This window comes from Lepisma saccharinum, chromosome 27 (genome assembly GCF_977018435.1).
Source record: "Lepisma saccharinum chromosome 27, izLepSacc3.1, whole genome shotgun sequence".
NCBI classification, from domain to species: domain Eukaryota; kingdom Metazoa; phylum Arthropoda; class Insecta; order Zygentoma; family Lepismatidae; genus Lepisma; species Lepisma saccharinum.
Window position 1 is genome coordinate 32,775,081 of NC_139255.1, and position 22,616 is coordinate 32,797,696.

At 37.7% G+C, this 22,616-nt stretch overlaps 1 protein-coding gene across 3 annotated transcripts in view; it reads left to right on the top strand.

Moving 5' to 3' along the window:
• LOC145980380 (NACHT and WD repeat domain-containing protein 2) overlaps positions 1-22,616 on the top strand; it is a 157,363-nt gene that overhangs the window by 96,179 nt on the left and 38,568 nt on the right. For 2 of the 3 annotated variants that reach the window (XM_083113447.1, XM_083113446.1), the window contains exons 10-16: positions 3,941-4,068; positions 5,911-6,145; positions 13,719-13,811; positions 15,847-15,990; positions 17,139-17,276; positions 18,797-18,919; positions 21,384-21,504. In XM_083113447.1, coding sequence (XP_082969573.1) covers positions 3,941-4,068; positions 5,911-6,145; positions 13,719-13,811; positions 15,847-15,990; positions 17,139-17,276; positions 18,797-18,919; positions 21,384-21,504 — 982 coding nt within the window. The remainder of the gene's footprint in view (positions 1-3,940; positions 4,069-5,910; positions 6,146-13,718; positions 13,812-15,846; positions 15,991-17,138; positions 17,277-18,796; positions 18,920-21,383; positions 21,505-22,616) is intronic. The other variant, XM_083113448.1, reaches the window with a different exon arrangement.

Consider the following 22,616-nt stretch of genomic DNA (forward strand, 5'->3'; position numbering starts at 1 on the left):
CTCCCTTCTATGATACTTGCTCTAGATTCAAATTCGGCCTAGGTTTTTTATGTTTATTTTTTCATCCAGACAGACTTCTGGTAGAAAAACTTCGCACCAACAATTTCTCCACATTGTTCATCGCGACGGCGACAAATGCACAACTACAGCACACAAATACCGAAAAAGCTTCACTTTTCCATGGAAAACAAGAAACAACAAGTGTCAATACTATCGTCTTCCCATCCGGTCGTTTTATTGCTTCGGGGTTGCCAGACAATTTTGCCAAAGTTTAAGAAATTTTTAGTTCACAGGTTCCTGTAGCGGCTCTTGGTGAGTTTAGATGACGAGTTTCTAATTTATTTAAAGTCCGTATTGTCACATTATCAGGATTTTTTTCGAACGTGCTAATCAAAACATGTAATTAAATCTACATGATGTACTCCACATCATTGTAATCCAAATGTACTTTTCACTAAACTCAGAAAAAATACAACACATACATATATATATATGTAAATTTTTCGTGTAACAAGAATCTATAGCCGACTTCCGTGGCTAGCATACCGCATTACAAAGCCAGGGCTCCTGGGTTCGAATCCCGGCATGTGTGTGTGTGTTCTTTGTGAGTGCCTTTCCATCAATTTCATTATATCATCACTCATCCTCATCGTCGTGATTACCGAAAAGTAGCAGAAAGCGACGATAAATAACAAAAATCAAAGCAAGAGTCTGTACATTTTCAGTTACCGACATTTTCTTTCCTCATTGGAAATTGCGTTATTTATTGCTCTACTCTTATGTCATATGAATGAGATTATGGAATACAGAATGATTTTTTTTCAACGGTTGGTAATTTTCTTTCTTATGTTAACTTCATTGATTCTGGCAACTCTTCATTGTTTACCGTTTTCCGGAGAGAGGGCCAGTTTCGCCTAGGGGGTGGGTTTCGGACGACAAACCCTCCGTCCTCCCAGCCAGAGATCCCACGTGTGTTTTTCCCCCAGTTCCCTAGCTTCTTGCCCCTCGCGCACCTCAGAATGCTCTACGTCTCGTAAAGTGGGAGGACGGTGCCCCGCCACATTTCTCTCGAAGTTCCGTATTCCCCCGCATGGTGGCATGCAAACTTCACAATTGTCGCGGAAGAAGAATGAATATAGAACCGACTAACCAACGATCTATAAGCAACGGAATATTTGCAATTCAGACAATGTAAAAGCTAATATATAAATGTTAATGTAATGTTTGTTCATTTGTGGTTACGCACGGCAGTGCGGCGTCCGTATCGTCCTTATGAGCAGCCGCCCTTGCCTCTAGTTGCTTCACAGAAAGAGTATCCGCATTTTAGGTGGGATTTAGCTCTTTTGTGCCAATCCAATGAGACAACACTGGCCTGATCCGGCAGGCCTGACCGGTAACGGCTCCTGGGCTCCTAAACAGGCATATGAATAACCCCATAGCACACTTGCCCCAAAGTCTTCCCCCACTCTTCCCTTGCATTGGCGCTCACACCTCTTGTTAACTCTTCAGGGTAGCGGAACAGCCTCCCTCTGTGCTGCAGATAAAAATGTCCTATGCAATATCTACTTTTTTGGCAATGCTGTTGATTAACGTATTTAACAATGTTATTTTATTGAAACAATTTTTTAATTCTTTACATCTTGCCGTTACCTGTGGTAACACCAGTTACATGCACGCCATGCTTCTGGGTGTACACCTGTACCCACAATTCTTTAACTATGAAATACAGTGTGAATTATACTGCACATGCATGAAGAACATGCTTTCTTTGTCTTTCTTCTAAGATCAACTGCAATTTTCTGCTGAATGTTCTAATAGACGTTATATTATAAAGTTAACATCAGTCGAGGGTAACCATAATATTTTTACCCAAAAATGGGACATCCCAAGGAGATCAGTTTACCCCCCCCCCTTTTTCTGTAAAATTGGTTAGGCCTAATTATAAAATTGTTATTACGAGGGTCATTCGGAAAGTAACCGCCGTTTGGCTGTAAATCAAAAACCCACATAGATACAACAATTTTTTTTTTTACATCTGAAAGGTACAGCTGTCCTCTATTTTTCAACATAGTCGCCATGTAAATTCAAGCACTTGTCATAGCGTTTCACCAACTTACAAATCCCTTCTGCATAAAACTCAGCTGCCTGGGAATTCAACCAACCTGTCACAGAATTTTGAAGATCTTCATCGTCAGCGAAGTGCTGTGCCCCAAGCTAACTTCCGGTAGCCTAATTTTCAGGTGACAACCTCATGCAAAACAGTCCGAGAAATGTTCGGAAAGTTTTCAGAAAGTTCCGAGTTTGTGAATCGACGGTTCTCATGAACTTTGTCGTCAATTTTCTTGACGAGATCATCACTCACTACAGAAGGCCTACCACTCCTAGGTTCATCATGAATGTTTGTTCTTCCTTCTTTGAAAAATCTGATCCACTTATGCACACCTTCACCCATAATGTTTTGGCTGTATACAGCACAATTTACAATGAATATCTGCTGCTGACAGATTTTTTGCCCAAAGAAATCTTATCACTCTGCGTACCTTGCATTTGGCGGGATTTTCGATGGCAGCATACATTTTGTGACGTTATAACCAGCACACGTGCAGCACTACGATGCTCTCGCTAGCACAGCTGGAAGCTTACTGAATCACAGATTGCGTGATGTAACAAAGGTTGTGCTCTGCCCACTACTAGCACCATGCCACAACGGCGGTTACTTTCCAAATGACCCTCGTATTAATGTATTATTATTTATTAAAGGATGGATCACATAAATTATACATCATAAACAATGAATGAAATATGATCTCCCAATGTTTAAATGTATTAATTATTATCATCTCGGTATGATTGCCCTTTCCGAACAAGCTTTGATGTTGGTCCTACACTGAAGTTGAGTAATGTCAGAAGTATTTAGCAGAAGAACCAATCTCATTGAGAGCAGCATTATTCATCATCAAGAGTTTATAAATTTCCCCGAAAACCTTACCCTGCAGATCAGACACACAACTCTAGATTTTTCTAGAGTTTGTTTCAAGACAACTTTAAATTCTTGTTGAAATTACATAAAGAAACTTCATGCTTATTCACTTCTCTACAAATAACCGAAGACACGCAAAACAATACACCTTTTTAGCATGAAATGTCTCTCAAATTTAGACTTGGTTTTCAAGATAACTCCTAGACTTTTATAAAACGGGACAAATAGTGGCTTTTTAATAATGAAGACGGGACTGTCACAGTCAAAACTGGATGTATGGTCACCCTACGTCAGTTGCAAGCTTGGGAGACAGTCATCCCCCATGTGCCTAAATATGTAACAACTGAAGCAGTGTTGTGTTCATTTTTGAGCATGTGGCAACTTTCATCACTAACACATACCTACATGTCCTCCCCTTTCTCACTAGCCCATTTCCATATAACATCTGAATCTGCTGTATGCTCTTTCTCGCTTTGATATTTTTCTTGTAATGTATTTAACCCCCAAGCATGCGACTGATGTTAACTTTATAATACAGAGTGAACCAAAAGTAGGTGGACAGTCAATGATGATATATATTTGAGATTACATATACAATTCTATGTAGAAAAAAGAAGAAAGATTAAATTTAAATAACTTCAGTTTAATATATTATAACACAAACACCATAGTTATAATGAACAATATTGTTATAATATAACCCTAACACAAACCCTATTCCACCTACTGTCCACCTACTTTTGGGTCACTCTGTATTATGTGGCTTAGAAGTGCAACAGAACAACACAGCCAAGCTTAGAACAAATATGAAGGAAGAAGATTCAGCGCCCAAGTGCAGTATAGTTCAGTGTTGCAATCTTGCAATGAATATTGATGGGAAGACACCTGTACCCCATGTGCCTAAGAAGAAATATAATGCCATGAGGGAAAATACTGATTTATCTATATTTTTCTTCACAGGTTGTTCTGAAATCCAGTTATGGCATTCCTAGCCATTTGTTTCAAGAGCTTATGCAACAGACTGCCTATTGCCAATCTGCTGCCCAGTGTAGTGTGAACAGAGAGAAAGTGCTTCAGGAGATGAAGAAGTGAGTACTGTCGATAACATATGGAACATCAGGTGTTTCATTAAAACAGTGTTAAACATTTTCTTAATAAAAATAGGAACATTTTATTCTAATATCTATGTTGTGTATGTTAATGATACATGAATAATATGAAAAACTCAATATGCTGAAAAAGGCAGAAATTTATTTTATTATAAAACATACACTAAACGTAACATTTCAACCTTCTAGCAAGGTCTTCTTCAGACTCTGTACCATGTACAAATGAAACAAGGTACAGAACAGGATGATATATATACACAAAAATTACTCCCCTCTAGACACAAGACTATTAGAAAGTTGTTTTCCTGGAACATTCCAGCAGCTGGCCTTCCCTTGTCAACTGTACTTTCACCTGACAGCGATTTAGCTAAACATTTCCTTACATCTGGAAAGTGATTGGACTCTTTATCTCATGCTCTTTTGCCTTTTTCCTTTCTTTCTTTATTCTTCTTCCTTCTTCTCTCCTCTTTCTCTCTTGTCCTTTCCACTCTTTCTAACACCTTCTTCTATTCTTTGTTTATCTTCAGTCCCCCCTTCCAGTTTATTGTGTCTTCTTCACCTTTCTTCTCTATTTCCTTGGCCTCCTTCCATTTTCTCACTAGTATTCTCTTCTCCCTTCCTATCTGCTTAGCCTCATCCCACTCTGTCATGTCCTGTTTCTGTCGTGTGTTTAAATATCACATTTCTATCTCTCTTAAGTCGTACATCATCCCTATGTTGTTTCAACCTGTCTTTCAGCCTCTTTTTCGTTTCTCCTATGTACACACACTGACATTTTTTACATTTCACTTCGTAGATAATTCATTCCTCATCCTGTTCTCTGTTTTCCTTTTTCTTGTTTGCATTCTTCGCTATTCTTAAGATGCTTCTCCCTCCCTTCCTGTAAGTTTTAATGCTCACTTTCCTAAGCACTTTGCATATCTTTTCTGTGGTCTTCCTCACCTCACACTCCTTATTCCAAACCAGTATACACTAACTCTGGGGAAGACCAGAGAAAAGATATGCAAAGTGCTCAGGAAAGTGGGCATTAAAACTTACAGGAAGGGAGGGAGAAGCATGTTAAGAATAGCGAAGAATGCAAACAAGAAATAGGAAAACAGAGAAGAGGCTGAGGAAGGGATTATCTATGAAGTGAAGTGTAAAGAATGTCAGAGTGTGTACATAGGAGAAACGAAAAAGAGGCTTAAAGACAGGTTGAAACAACATAGGGATGATGTACGACTTAAGAGAGAGAAATGTGATATTTAAACACACGAGAGAAACAGGTCATGACACAGAGTGGGATGAGGCTAAGCAGATAGGAAGGGAGAAGAGAATACTAGTAAGAAAATGGAAGGCGGCCAAGGAAATATAGAAGAAAGGGGAAGAAGACACAATGAACTGGAATGGGGGACTGAAGATAAACAAAGAATGGAAGAAGGTGTTAGAAAGAGTGGAAAGGACAAGAGAGAAAGAGGAGAGAAGAAGGAAGAAGAATGAAGGAAATAGACCGTGAGATAAAGAGTCCAACCTCATTCACTTTCAGGTGAAAGTACAGTCGACAAGGGAAAGCCACCTGCTAGAATGTTCCAGTACAACTTTCTAATAGTCTGGAGGGGAGTATTTTTGCACATATATGTCATCCTTTTCTTGTACCTTGTTACATTTGTACTTGGTACATAGTCTGAAGAAGACCTTGCTAGAAGGTTGAAATGTTACGTTTAGTTTATGTTTTATAATAAAATAAATTTCTGCCTTTGTCAGCATATTGAGTTTTTCATATCATGGAAACAAGGCTTAATGGTGTTATAAATGAATAATATATATTTTTGTCCATTTCAGTTATGTACTGGGAGATAATCGTCAGCCACTAGTCATCTATGGTACAAGGGGATGTGGTAAAAGTACAGTCATGGCAAGAGCTGCCCAGTGTTGCCAGTCGTGGAATCCTGAAAGTTTCCTGATTTTACGATTTGTTGGTATCACAGCAGAAAGTGGCACAATGGAACAGCTATTGAGAAGCATCACCAGCCAATGCTCCATATTGACAACTGGTCAGACATGCTGGACTACTCATGTACGTATATGTCAAATATAATACTATCTACGAGGGTCACTATTTATATTTTGAGCCTAACAATGAAAAAACAGGAATTTGGCATTGAAAACTGATTTATTGTTTTTCGGTATTCTCCTTTATGGTCAATACACTTTTGCATTCGTTCGAACCATTTGTGAAAGCAGTTTTTCCAATCTTCTTGAGACACCTCTTAATATGGTTTTTGAACGCATCAACGGCATCTTCCGCCGACGAAAATCGTTGTCCACGCAATATATTCTTGACATTCGGGAACAAGAAGAAGTCAATGGGTGCCAAATCAGGACTGTACGGCAGATGACCCATCAATTCGATTTTTTGACTGTTCATAAAGTCGGTTGTTAGACGAGATGTGTGACAGCTGGCATTGTCTTGATGGAGAATGATCCGACGGCGTTTGTTTGTTTTCCGTATTTGACCGAAGACCTCTGGCAAACAAATTGTTGTGTACCATTCAGAGTTGATCGTTCTACGTTCCTCTAAAGGCACAGTTGCCACATGACCAGTTTTCCCGAAAAAACAGGCGACCATTTGTTTCGATGTGCTTCGAGCGCGAACAACTTTTGTTGGATTGGGTTCATCTTGAAACACCCATACAGTCGACTGCTGTTTACGTTCCGGCTCATATGCATATATCCATGATTCGTCACCTGTTACAATCTTATATACGTCTTTTGAAGCACCACGATTGTATTTATTGAATATTTGTTTGCACCAATTGACGCGAGCGTCTTTTTGAGTTTTTGTCAAATTGTGTGGGATCCAACGAGAACATACCTTTCTCACAGCTAAATGATCATGTAATATTTTATATATGCTGGTGGAACTAATGCCTATGGTTGCATCAATCTCACAGTATGTCACATGACGATCTTGCAGTATTAGGTTTTGCACAGCATCAATGTTTTCTTGAACAACAACTGATTTTGGACGACCTTCGCGAATCTCGTGGGTGAGCGAATGGCGGCCACGATTAAATTCGTTATACCAGCGTTTCACAGTGGCAAAGAATGGGGCTTCATCGCCAAATGTGGAAGTAAGTTGATCGATGTACTCTTGTCTTGATAATCCACGTCGAAAATCGTAAAAAATCATCGCATGAAAATGTTCACGAGTTAATTCCATTTTATTGTTGTCTCGCAATCTCCAAGGCAACATAAACAACACAAATGAAGCTATTGACAAAACATTTGAAGTACGTTATGGCCAATAATGCCAGACGATTCCGTGCAAACGTCAAATTGCGCCTAACTTCAATCAGTGTTGCCAATGCTCAAAATATAAATATTGGCCATCGTAAATGAGGAAGAGTAATATTCACTTATTGGGCACCATAAGCATATCGCTGAATCTGTAAAAATGTAGATAATTTGCCAATCTGATATTTCTATAAACAGCCCTATAATTTAGTGCAAATTTCTGCTATTTTGTTATTTTATTGTGGATATGTATGTATATATGAAAATGCACTAAGTTTCAGACTTTTTAGAGAAATGTTGAATTAATACATTAATGGAAATTTTATTGATACACTGCAGATAATGATAAGATACTCAATAGTCTGTCCAATTCATATTATTTTAAAAGAAAGTGGTGAGGAAGTATCACTAATAATTTTAATTTTACATTCAAATTCACTTTGAATGAATTAAAGAGTTTCTTTCTATTGCTATATTCCGGTATGACCCAAAACACTATGCACTGTCACTCAGTGGCGTCTCGTGGCCTCAAATTTGGCCGGGGCTTATTTTTTAAAGAATTTAAAATATAATGACAATTCACATGAATTACAAAAAAAAAATGTATTTTTTTCTTCTAGACTACAAAACTGGACTTACTTTTTTGAAAGAATTTAAAATGTAATGACAAATTACATGAATTACAAAAAAATGGGTATTTATCTTCTTCTAAACTACAAAACTGGACTTATTTTTTTAAAGAATTTAAAATATAATGACAATTCACATGATTACAAAAGAAACAGGTATTGTTGTGAAACATACCTTTCTACGAACGTTGACTCCTGTTCTTCTGCTCAGCAAATTTTGTTTTACTTTTTCGTTGAAGCCCTCTATGTTCGAAATGTATTCTATCTCTATTGTAAGCAAGTGCCAAGGCATTTGGTCTGTCTTGTCCCATTGCATTTCTTAAGCAGGTTTTAATATGCTTCAATGTGCTGAAACATCGTTCAGATTCAGCTGTTGCCACTGGAGTTATTAAAACTATGTTTGTCATTTTTACTGTTTCTGAAAAGGTACCCTCTAAATAATTTTAAATAAAAGTCGGTAACGCGTCTGACTACCATGCTCAAGGTCCCGGGTTCGATCCCCGGCCGGTTCAAATCCGGGAACTTTTCTAACGGTGGAAGCGGCCCCGGCGCCCACCCAGCGTCGAATAACATGGGTACCTGGGGGAAACCCTGGGGGGTAAAGGCGGTTAGGGGCGTGATGCTGATCACATCACCCCCACTCACGACCGGATCAAGAAAGTGTGGGGCGTTACCCCCACACCCCCTATACGCCTTCATGGCGTGGTGCTATGCACAGGGGAACACTTTACCTTTTTTTTTTTTTACCTTTTTTTTACTGATCGAGTTTATGTTTTTCAACTCTTCACTACAATAAAGAACACGAAGTTCCCTCTTTAGTTTTCCCTCTTCTATGAAGGGATAATAAATCTGGGTAGATGCCTCTGTTTAAAGATTGTTCTCTTTCATTATGTCCTCGTAGAGCAAATTCATGTCGACCACAGAATTTTAAGCAATCGATAATTCTATTTAATATATGACTATTTTTCCGGACAAATTCATTGTGTCTTGTAATTGAGAGCCTATGTCCTTCATCAATTTGTGTTCGAACATCAACCCTGCCAAATTCAGTCAAACATAGCGAATGAAAGCCACCAAAACTCTACAGAACAACACGCAAGATCGAACGCGACGCAACGGAACTAGCCCCGAATCAGCACTCAAATCCATTGCACTCTTCCCTCCTCTCTCTGCTAGCATGTGACCTTCACTGTAGCGTAGGTGGGTGTAGGCCACGCCTTCCTTTGCAACGTGCCCTGGAAAACGATAATTGACATCAATGCCACTAGGAGCGCTGTCGTTTCCATTGCAACAGATGATGAATTTACGTGGGTAAAAATCGCCTTTTAAAAGACTGTGTGATAGTTATGCATTATGGTGATTGATAATTACGTCAATACGTCCGTTTTTCTTTAGGGGCTAAGCCCCGGAAGCCCCAAGGGACGAGACGCCACTGCTGTCATTGTCACAGCGTGCAATGTTAATTGGGTATTATCCATTGTCTAGCGCTTTTTTTCTTTTACTTTACTCATTCTAACACTGTTTTCATAGAGTACCTCGTCTCTCATCTTGAATCTAACATATTCCTTTCTGCTAGTGGTAAGGATTTAACCTACAATAGACCTGTAGTTTGCAGGGCACCATGGAGCAGTTGATTAGTGCACTCACGGGCAGTGGCAGATCCAGAATTAACAGTTGGGAGGGGCAAATTTCAGTCTGGTGTACATCACCCTCACCGAGAATCCATTCTAACCTACACTATTTTATTAGGTGCATCCAGAAAGTAAGTTTCCCTGGTTTCGTGCACAAAAAGGAAACATTATTTCATTCAATGATTTATTTCCACAGATACAGCACTTGTCCAGTTACTTGTCAACATAATTCCCGCCGGAATTAAGGCACTTGTCATAGCATGGTACCAACTTCTGTATACCTGCATCATAGAAGTCCACCGCCTGGGTGCCGAAGCACTATGTGACAGCTGTCTAAACCTCTTTGTCGTTGTAAAAATGTTGACCGGACAGGAACTTTTCAGGTGCAAGAACAGGTGGTAATCACTGGGGGTGAGATCCAGGCTGTACAATGGATGATCGAACACCTCCCAACCGAACCTCTCCAGAAGGGCTGCAGTGCACCTAGCCATATGCAGCTTTGCATTATCATGCAGCAAGATCACCGTGGCACTGAGCTTACACCGTCGCTTATTCTGAATCGCTCGTCGCAATGTCCCCAGTGTTTCACAGTAACGATTAGCATTCACAGTCTCACCTCTGGGCAGAAACTCGATGAGCAGATTGCCTTGTCTGTCCCAGAACACTGTGCACATCACTTTTCGCGCCGACACAGTCTGTTTGAACTTCGTTCTACATGGAGATGTACTGTGACGCCAATGCATGGACTGCTGCTTGCTTTCAGGGGTGCTGTATGCAACCCACGTTTCATCACCTGTGATGATCGGGTTGAGAAAATCGTCATCATGGTAATGCTGCAGAAATGTCAGCACCATGCCCATGTGTTTTCCTTTGTGTTTGGGGGTCTGTTGTTTCGGCACCCACCTGGCACACAATTTCCGGAACAAGAGGCGTTTGGTAACAATGTCGTGCAACAATGACCGAGAAATCTGCGGGAATGGATGCTGAGTTCCATGATCGTGACGTGACAATCCTCCAATATGCACTGCTGCACGTGCTCCACAAGCTCGTCCATAACGGTGATGGCTGCCCACTGCGCTTGTCGTCATACACATATTGCCGGCCTTCAGTAAATGTCCTGCACCAACGATGCACCATCTGCTTGCTCATGACGTCTGGCACATACACCTGACAATGAATTTCGATCGGCTGTATGTTTTGTGCCTTCAAGAGCTTGATCACCGAACGAACCTCGCACGCGGCAGGAGATGGAATGAGAGCCGCCATGTTTCATCGCTGCCGCGATGCTACTGACGACTTTCGGGAGGCGTCTTCTAGTACATTCACTAGCCAGGGTATGTGCCTCTCACGTATGCGCAAAACTGATTTCAATACGCATGGCCTGCTACCTGTAGGCAAGTGGGAAACTTACTCTCTGGATGCGCCTAATATATATATAGACCTCTCCGATGGCACAGTGGTAGTGTCATCACCTGGTAATCAAGGGGCCCTAGGTTCGATACCCAGTGGAGTCACATAGTGGTTTGGATCCCACTTTATACTGTAGGTTCAGTCCCAATTAGCCTTACTGTGCATAAAGTGGATTTAAAACACCAAGCCAACTCAACTCAACTGTTTTATATAAACAATATATCATACTGTAAACAGGAACAAAGCTGACTTCATGTTCTATTTTTTAGAAACTGGGCCCATGGCTAGAATAAATAGTTATTATTGTGTCTTATCAGTAGCGGTGAATGGCTGCCAAAACTTTGGGGGACAAGGGCAATGCTACTGGATTTTATTGTAATTCCTCCCATTTTCCACAGTAAACTGAACTCTCAGATATCAGGAGTAAAATGAATAAACAGATATAACAAAAACCTATTCTGTCAAGGGGTCTTAGGTTCGATTCCCTTTTGAAGCATATTGCAAAATGGATCGGAACCAAATTTAAACTGTAGGTCCAGTTCCGATTAGGGTATCTTAAGCATAAAGTGGTCTTAAATATTCTCTAACCTGGTGATAGAAGACCGAACTTTTTGGTCTTCAAAAATATTAGGCATAATATATCCCAAAGCCTGGCAGTTGAGGGGCAATTTCCCCTATTGCCCTCCCCGTGGATCCGAGCCTGCCCATGGGTCCATCATGGGTTCAGTCCCCACCACTGGCAAAAGGAGATTTGTTTACCTGAAGACGAGAGGAGGTATTCACTGTAAACATAGTGTTGGAATAATTAAAAGTTAAGAAGCACAAGACAAGGGATAATACACAATAAACATTGCATGCTAGTAGAACCATTGTTGTTAACATTCAGACAAATACTGAACACTAAGCCTCCACCAGCAATCAAATTGGACTCCCTTGATTTCAAGGGAACATCATTAGTCACTGCACTATCAGGGAGGCCCACCTGCATCATATAGGATCACATGAAACAGTAAAGATTTAAAGAAATATTTCAATTCTATCACATTGGTCCCATTGAGGTTTCTAACATAAAATTGACTTTTTAAGGGGTGAAAATATATGTTGTCACTGTACTTTTACATTATGCAGGTAAGCACAAATCATTCTGTGGTGGTCTCCCCAAAGGCCATTGTCTTTTAATCAAGGGGTCCTTGGTTCGATACCCAATGGAGGCACATGGCAGTGGTTTGGTTCCTGCTCTAAACAGGTCCAGTCCCGATTAGCCTTTCTGTGCATAAAGTGGACTTAAAACATCAATCGATCATTCTGTGGTGTTCCTTTGTGATGGCAAAAAATATGCTTTTACCTTAGCCCACTAAATATTGGTTTAGTTTGAACTTACAAATTTACAATAATCATAATTATACTGGTTTGGTTCTTTGGCATGACAATCACATAAGCACTGATAATAAGTTATGACATTTTCAAATGCGTACCATAAATGCTTGTTTCTGATATCATTCAATAGACATATGGTGGTTCATGGTGTCCATAACATACCAAAGGATGATGCTTCAATACCATGCAAGTTCTATTTGTTTATATCTTACCATTCTGGAATTATATTTGGTGAAGGTTGAAGATGTGACTTTTAAGACACCCTGTACAATCACACAAAATTATGCATATTTAATCTATACAATAAACATTCTTTTTTATGGGCTTGATCTGAATGTGGCAATACACAGATCCCGTTTTGTTGGCCACCATATCAAAAAAATCACATAATATTTAATGCTCTCAATTAAACTGAAACTTTATTATAAACCTACCATTAACAGATAAGAAAAGGAGGAAGAGAGAATGTATCAGAAGAATAGACAAAATAGATCAATAATAAATAGTTCTGAATAATATATTCACCATCATTGGTAATCTGTCCTCACTGTATTATCAATATGTGGAGTGCTGAATTAACTACAATTTATTCTTTCTTTATTGTCGCTTTGAATCAAATAACTTAAAAGTACATGCATTCCATTCCATAGGTTGTCAGGAGGGATGGACGATATCGGAAATTTGATATCAAGAAAATACCGTCACAGACGATATAATACAATATTTTTCCATATCGTGATATCTGCGATATATCATCTCCATGATATGTTTCACCAAACATTGTGACAATATGTCACTGTTACAATATATATTGCCAAAATATCATGATGATATATTGCCAACATGATATATATCACCAAAATATCATGATGTATCATCAACATGATATATATCACCAAAATACCATGACGATATATTGCCAACACAATATATATTGCCAAAATATCATGATATATTGCCAACATGATATATATTGCCAAAATATTGTGATATATTGCCAACATGATATATATTGCCAAAATATTGTGATGATATATCACCAACACTATATATATTGCCAAAATATTGTGACAATATATCACCAAAATATTATGATATATCATCTAGTTGATATCGCCTGGATGATATTTTGTCAATATCGCGATATATCATCTGGATGATATATTGCCCAACACTAGTTGTCAGGTTAGGTTGATGGGTGGCTTACATTACCAATAACAGTGAGAGTCATAGTACTGATTACATACTAATTTAATAATGGACTGTGTAATATTAATGAACTCTGCAATCTTGATCATCTTTGTAGAGTGTGGAGAGCTATACAACTGTTATTCCACAACTTCTTGCCGCATCCTGCCTGCAGAGAACTCTGGTTATTATGATAGATGGCATTGACCAGGTAAATAATGTTCTTTCTTTTATATGTATGTACTGCATGAGAGAATTGCTAGGAATCAGTATGTAATCTGAACTTAATTTATTTTCTTGATGTAAATTAATGAAGCCAATTTTGAATTTATTAATATCACTGAATTGGGCATATAGGAATGGGTGAAAATCTGATCATTCATATTTAGTATGGTACAGGTCACTCTGGTGGTCAAGCGTGTAGAGTGCTGGACTTGCATTCTCGCCACTGATGGTCTCAGGTTCGAGTCCTGGTGTGGGCATGGGTATTTCTTTGCGAGACTTATTCATTAATTTCATGCAATCAGCATTCATCCTCATCATTGCAATTAGCCAAAAGTGGCAGAAAAGCGATGATATATAAGTAATATAGAAATTCAAATTGTACAAAGGCTGTCGCAGAGAAGGTGAGACAAATTTTTTCCTGGCTTGGCAACACTGCCTATGGTTTTGGCACTAGTCGTGTCGTGTAGGATGACTCATTCTGTTTCCGTAGCAAGTTGTCACATGTTGCGAAACCACGTTAGTGAGCAGCTGTGTTGATTTACGTGGAACGTGTTTCGTTTACCCCTCCAGGTTTTTGTGTATAACATTGCTTTTTGCGATGAGTATTCAAGATGAACAGCGACATGCAATAAAATTTTGTTGGCGTTTAGGGAAAAGTGCTGCGGAAACATATGCAATGTTTCAACAGGCATATGCCGATCAAGACAGACTGAGTAGAGCCACAGTATTACCAAGGAGTCATTGAGACTCTGCGCCAGCACGTAGCAAAAAAGAGGCCGCATTTGAAGATCTCCTTCATATTGCACCACGATAACGCATGCTCGCATACCACACGAGCTTTTCAGGATTACGCGACGAAGAGAAAAATAGAAATTTTCATACAGCCCGGACCTTGCACCCTGCGACTTTTGGCTATTTCCACTTTTAAAGGCCACTTTACGTGGTCGTCATTTCATGACGAACAAAGAAGTGATCACCGCAGCGCAAGTTTTCTTCAGTTCGCTACCTGACGACGAATTTTCAAAGACATTCACAAAGTGGCAGGTGCGTATGGATGCTTGCTTAGCTGTCAATGGTGCCCATTTTGAAAAAGATGTACGTCTACTCGATATGGCTGATTCTGAATAATAATTTTGTGGTTTGTAATTTCTTTGTTTCATTTTAATGATTCTTGGAGGGGTCCATGTACATGCTTGTCTTTTAACTGCTATGCAGTCACGACTTTTTGACCTATTGCACTCATTTTGGTCTCAATCGGCAGCTAATGAACCAAATTTTCACCCTAGTACATTTGCTAGCCAATGGAGGTCGCTGTTTTCCTATACAGGAATTAGTCTCACCTTCTCTGCAACAGCCTTTGTATGATAGTGTATTTTTCTGTTTAGAAAAAACTAAAAAATATTATTTTTTTGTAATCTTTTGAAATCTTATTACACTATTTCTGTACCAGAAAAATCTGAGAATAACTATAACGTATAAACAGACATTTTTATGGCATACTTACATTTGGAATGTCAAAAATGGCATCTGTTAAATATTTGCATTACAGTTGATTGAAAAATAGTTGGCAAGTTAATTTCCTGGTTCATCATATCGATATAGCCAAATAAATAGTGATTGTGCTTTAGGAGTAAGTGGTCCTGAATTTTGTCTCTGGGTTTGGTTGATGCAACATCATGAGAGAAAAATGTAAGCTACGTAAAGCGATACTAGCAGACTCCATTCTAGAAAACAAGTTAAGAGTCGCTATTATTAAAATTATTAACGTTAATAATTCTTGACACAGTTGGATGTGTTGAAACACTGTGGTACAGTTTGCATTATGACCCTAGTTGTGTCATTACAAAAGTTACTAAAGTTGATACTCTGGCATTATGACAATTTAAAATTCTGAATTATTATACACATTGTACTGAAACATTGGCACTAAATCTACCAGAGTTTTGCTTAAAAGTAGTTATATGCAATTTATGAAAAAAGAAATGTCATCATTTTAACTACAATACTATTTGTTCTTTCAGGTTAAAAGCTATGGTTCTCAAACATGTGATTGGTTGCCACCAGAACTTCCAGAGAATGTGAAGCTAATTCTTTCTGTAGCTGATGACAGCCCAGTGTTTGAAGAATTGAAGACTAAAGTAACGAACAATGCATCATTGGTTGAGGTGAGTAGAATATTTTTCTATTTCACACCTTATATGTTCCACAATTGTTCCTGTTTGTGTTACAAGTCCAATGCTAACAGAATACAAACAGAATATATATTTTTTTTTCTAAGGAAAAACTTATTGAAGTCACCTGGTTGCATTCATTAATAGAGGAATTGAATAAAATCATACTGGAACATCACAAAATATAATTAGCATTTAATATTGAACCAACATAATATTGGTTATTGGTAAATTTTATAGCATTTTCTGATTGGTTAGAATTTTATGAATACACATTAATACATTAATAAAATTGGTTAGAATTTTATAAATATACATTAATAGTTAGGCTGAGCCGATACTGCTTTGAACAGATACCGATTTACACTGATACCGATACTTGAAAATTACAATAATAAAAATGTATTCAAAATATTGAATAATATTGGTGTGTAAATAATGTTCTCCAATTACATGCATGAATTTACCAATAAATTTGTTTATGAATATTCAAGAATTTCATCAAAATATTAAAAAAATAGATGTTATGTAATAAAAAAATCAGTTTTTCTTTCATAATTTGTGCAAAATAAAAATAAACTTTGAATTTGCATGATTTCCAAGATAATTATTGCAGACACCGTGAAAGATTAATGTGCCGGGAAAGTATCTGCAGATATTGGTAGATGAATTTCAACCAATACTTTCTGGTATCGACTCAGCCCTAATTAATAGTGTACTAGTTTATGTGCTATTAGTTTTTCCTACTGTTCTAATAGTTTAATGTATTTCTTGATATAAGGCTGGATTACATTTTCATATTCTGTCTATATGCTTTCGCAAATGTGTTCTATTTTGGATTGTAAAACAACATGCAGAAAAACTTCTCAATGTTGTTAAAAATCCACAAAGCAGAACCCAGTATGCAACACTGCTAGGTGTAAATTCAGGTTGTTTATTACAAAAAACTGAAAGTCTGTGCAATATCTGAACAAAATATAGCAGTAAGTAACAAATGTTCTAAGTGTTTTTAAGTAAAATATGTATTACTGCTGCTGTTAGATGTATTACCATTTAATTTTGAAGGCAATTTTTAAGCTTAACCAAGTAATATGTTCGCATTTCAGTGGAGATCATAATGTTACTTTGTTTTCACATTTTAGATGACGCCATTAGGAAAGAGTGAGGCTCAGAAAATACTGATGACTTCTGTAATGCAATATAACCATAGTGTGAACAGTCGTATTCAAGACAGTGTCAAATTTTCCGTAAAGGAATGCACCCTTCCTCTTTATGTTAAGGTACGTTTCTACTCCAATTTGAATTTAAAATAATAATTTGTTGAAAATACACATGCTCCCAAGTAGTAGCCAGATGGTCGGCGCCCTCGCATTTGTTACGAGCAGTCCTGGGGTAAACCTCCAAAATTTCGCTGTTGACCCATCATTGCGAGGACAAATGGGGAGTTGCTTCAAAAGAACCAGCAGACTCTGATCTCAATCTGGAAGGCTAGCCAGTCACACATCAGATCTGATACGACACAGTGACTCATTTTTGTTGCAAACTGCCTCAGGAAAGGTTTAAAATGAGGCTCTTATGGGCAGAAACGGAGGCAAAAAGAAATCCTATTTGAATAGCCCCTGTGGTCACCACAATAAACATCGCCACAGTGCAAGGGCAGTAGCAATATTATATAGATTCAATTCAAAACCTATAAAATGATACATTAATTCTACATGCACATCGATTCCGATGCATCGTGACCCGGTTCTGAAATTATAAAAGACCGATCTAGACCTATGCGTACATGAACGAATTCTGCAAACAGATTTGATTTTAGCTAACAGACAAAATGACTCTTCATTTCGTGTTGCTTTGTGACTTGTGTTGCATCACATTGTGTCCCATCATTTTGCATCACATTACATCAGATACAGTGTGGCCAATGACAGCAATGGGGCTTAACATGCTGACAACATATCACCCAATGAAAAATCAGTATTGCAGGCCCTGGCTCTTAGAGTCCTGTTGTGCTGTAGAGTTTAGTTAGTATTAGTAACTAATACTACTAATACTACTTTCACCACTTTTTACATATACCATGAAAATCTGAAACTTTTCAACTTTCACTCTTGTATCATTTTTCATGGAGAGATTGTCCCGAGCTCGAATCCCAGCTTGGGCATGGATATTTGCAAGTGCCCATTCATCAATCTAATCATATCTTCTCTCATCACCATCCTCGCAAATTAGCCAAAAGTGGCACAAAAAGTGAAGTAAAATAAAGCAAATCAATTAATTCATGGAGAGATTGTGTTTGCCATATGTTTGAACATTACCACATTTGTTACTATGTTATTTTTGGCTTCTGTGTAGTGTACAAGAAGGCATTCAAAATATTTGAAAATCCTCTTCCTTAATCGATTGAAATTGATTTCTCGTGTGGAAGTTTTCTTTACATTTTTTCAATTTTCACTTGATTTACAATGAAAGGTTCTTGCAGATCTTAAATTCTTAATTCCAATTTTTGCATTTTCGTTAATCTTACAATACAGGGAGAAAATGCCACATGTTTCTTGCTGAATGTTTTGTAATAAAAATAATGTTTTAAATACAATAAAGATGTTTTTGTCACTTTTCGTAAATAACAAAGCTCTTTTTGAATCCCAAGTAGTTATGTGTTGATTAATTTGGGAATTCTGTCACTCAAGTATGACTTGTTTTTGAAAGAGTAAATTTTAGGGGGGAAATGCACTCCAAATTATTCAGGTTTCTAATTTTAGAAAAAAGTAAAAATTGATGTTTATACTTTTCTTCATAGATTCTTGCCTGGCAAACATCCTGGTGGTCAGACAAGGAACATGACATTGTGCCAAAAGGAAATATTAAAGATCAGCTTCATGTTATGCTGGAAGAATTGGAAGCGATTCTTGGCAAAGTTAGAGTAAGTGTAGTTATGTTATGTTAAAATATAATGTTAGCTGACACTGTTCTTGAACCAACATAATGTGTGAGCAAAAAATCCAGTGTGTTGCTAACTCCACAAAAATGTTGGGTCATCCCGAAAAGTGTTTATTTTTCTTCTCTCACCTCCGTATTTTGACATTTACCTTACAAAGACAAATTACATGAACATGCATGAACTAAAAGCAAGCTGTTACTTTTTTTTTTGTTGGTGACTGTTGATTTTTATGAAATTATAATTAGCCTCGAACTATAATAGTCTTTTGGATTAAAATGTAAAAACAAAAAGGAGAGAGAGACCATTCACATGTGCACCCCCCCCCCCCACACACACATTCACTTACTCATTCATTCCCACGTTTGTATGTATTAGTTAGAGAAGTTCTAAAATACTGAAATATTAAAATTTCACCAGACTGCAAGAGTATTAGAAACAGCATAGATTGTTACTGATTGTAATGGCTTCTGATTAATTATGTTACAGAGAAGGATGTATTTAGGGGGAGGTCCAGGGGGTCCAGACTCCCCCCCCCCAAAGACTTGCCAAGTACTAAGGTTAATGAAAATATAATTGTTTTATCATTTGTTATATAATCGATGGTTATTTATTTAGGCGGAACTTATTGGAAGCAAAGGAATTACGATCAGACGGCTTTGAAGGACAGTTCCAAAGATTTATGCACACTACTACTCATGATAATGTGTATAAAATATTAATCAGGGTCTTTACTTTTCATCAATGGATCTAAATCTTTTATTGTTATTCAATAAATATTCAGTTCTTTGTCTATTTGACATTAGTTCCCTTGCCAGAGCAGTTGTCTTTATACAAATTTTAGCGATCTTAACTACTCGTAAGCTAGATAATGAATAGGTGCTGTTATATATATTCTTTTTCCATCTTTTTACCTATTCATGTAATGATAATAGAGTATTAAATAATTCATATATTTAATTAATATTATTTTAATTTAAATACATATAATTGTTCTATTATTATTATTATTGAGAGACTTCATTGAATCCACCCCCCCAGAATATATTTCTAGATATGTGCCTGGTTAAAGAAGTGAGTGCTTTATATAGTAAAGGTCAATTTAATAGAGATGGGATACATTTATCATTACTGTATTTGTATCAGCCAATATTAAACTATTGGTTTATTGGTGTACCAATGAAATTGCCAATTGGAATTAATTAAATTATTTCCCTTATTTCATGTAATAACTATGTTACAAACATAAACAGATATGTAATTCCTTGTTGCACATTTAATTTCACAATGATTTAATGTAATACTTTTGTAAGAATAAAAAAAATCAGATCAGGAAATGTTACAAGGTATGTGCTGAGAGTAATGAGCCAAGTGATGTTACTCAAAGACAGAAACCACTATTTTTATTCTACCTGTGGTAATACATAATTTGGATCTTTTTGTTACTTTTCCACATAACATCCAGATCTGTCAACACATTTGTGCCACCGTTGCATTCTCCTGTCAGTTTATAAGCTTGTCAATCCAGTCAGTGTTGAGCATGGGAGATGTTTTCGGTTTGCCACTATGAGGCCTATCAACAATGTCTGTGTTACCATCTTCAAAATGTTTCACCCACCTTTTCACTGTACCGTGCCCATGCAGGCATCTCCATAGAAGTTATGTAAATGCTGATTAATTTCTGCAGCTTTAATATTTTCACTAGGGGTGTGCGGGACAATTTTCTGGGTCAGAATGGGAATTTTTCTAAATCCAGACATTCAGGATGGGAAAAATTCCCAATTTCCTGACAAAGTCGGGAAATTTTTGGGATGGTAACTGTTTGAAATTTCCCGAATCTCTGGAAATCTTGAATTGTTCTACACGTCATTTCCACCTTAAGTGATGTTTTTGCATTTCTGGTACAAAAACTAAAGATTTCCGATAGGTTCCAGACATTTACAATGCAGAAAACATTTAGTATTAATGACTTTTTAAAATAACCATTTGGTATTTCCTGACTGCTCAGGATCCTGAAAAGTCAGGAAGTCATTTCCCGAAGTCTGGATTGGAAAGGGAAATTATTTTCCCGATTCCAGTCCCAGCTTTTCGGGATCCTGCACAGCCCTAGTTTTCACTAACAAGAAATTTCCACCACAGCACGTTCATGAAACGAACTGTCTGTGCATGCCATTTTTCTCCTACTGACAGCATTGACAGCAAAAGTGCATATGCGGCAGCATGTAATTCATGCAATGCCATCTACCATGCGTATGGTTTCAACCAAAATGGTCGAGGCCCGAGAGTAATTGCACAAGACTCATAACTTTCAGTATGTGCCTCGTATGTTCAACATGTAAAGTCTCTTTGGATGGAAACTACCCTAATTTAATGGTTTGAGGACAAAGAGCTTACAGCTTATAAACTTAACCTGAAACAGTATTAACAAAAAACATTACTTTCCTTTTAGGTTGAGCATGCATTAGCTTTGGAAACTGCCTCAAAATTTGGTTTGTGCGACTCAGAAATGTTGGATTTGTTGGCACATGATGAGATATTTCATAGTGATGCTACATATGGTGAGTGTGCAAGTAAGTTTCACTATCAAATTAGGCTTAGTTTGTGTTGATCACTCTTCTAAATGAGAAAAATAAATAAGAAAAATGGCAGTTACCTTGTGTGTGTGTGTGTATGTGTATATATATATATATATATATATATATATATATAAAGCATATACATAAAACTATTAACTAAAATGTGCATGCTTGTAGAATAAGTAGGTTTTCTAAAGTTCTTTTGTTTGATTCAAGCAAATAACAAATACAATTGAGACATGGATAGATTTGAATCTTTCAAGAACAACGTCACTCGTATCTTCAGGATAGAAGTGCATTGCTGAGCGTCAAACTTGGTTTATATGTAATTGTAGATGGGGGGGAGGTTCCCAGTGAAGATGTTGAACTAATCAGAAGCGGTGTCTGCTGCATCCACGCTAGTTATTGCTGCTTTGATTATGCAGTCCAAATAGTTTGATGATTTGGTGATAATTTTTATGTTGCTCAAATCTATTCCATGGTCCTCGTTGATTCAATTTTCCACCAGTCCTGACTTCTGTGGATGGAAATTTTTAAGGTAACTCTGATGTTCTCTGCAGCTGTTCAATTGACCAATGTATGCTTTACTGCATTTGCAAACAATCCAGTCAGGTGTTTTAAGTCGTAAATTGTCCTTGTAGTTGCGTAGTTGGCTTCTGATCCTCAGTGCCACTCTCTCCATGGTGGAGTGGTTAGCACATGGCACTATGATGCCAGGGGTCCTGAGCCTGAGCGTGGATGTTCTCTGTGAGTGACCCTTCATCAATTTCGTATCATCTCATCTTCAAGATTAGCCAAAAGTGGCAAAAAAACAGAGTAAAATAACCCAAATCAATCAATCAATTCTTTGCCTTGTAATCAAGGGGTCCCGGGTTCAATACCCGGTGGAGGCACGTAGTGGTTCAGATCCCACTTTAAACTGTAGGTCCAGTCCCGATTAGCCTTACTGTGCATAAAGTGGACTTAAAACACCAAATCAATCAATCAATCAATTCTGATCTTCAGTGGTGGTGTGTGAATGATTCTTACATAATGTTTTGCAAGAATGTGGATTATAATTCGAGAACTTTCCAGTATATGGTACCAATAGTCAAACAGCAGTGTGG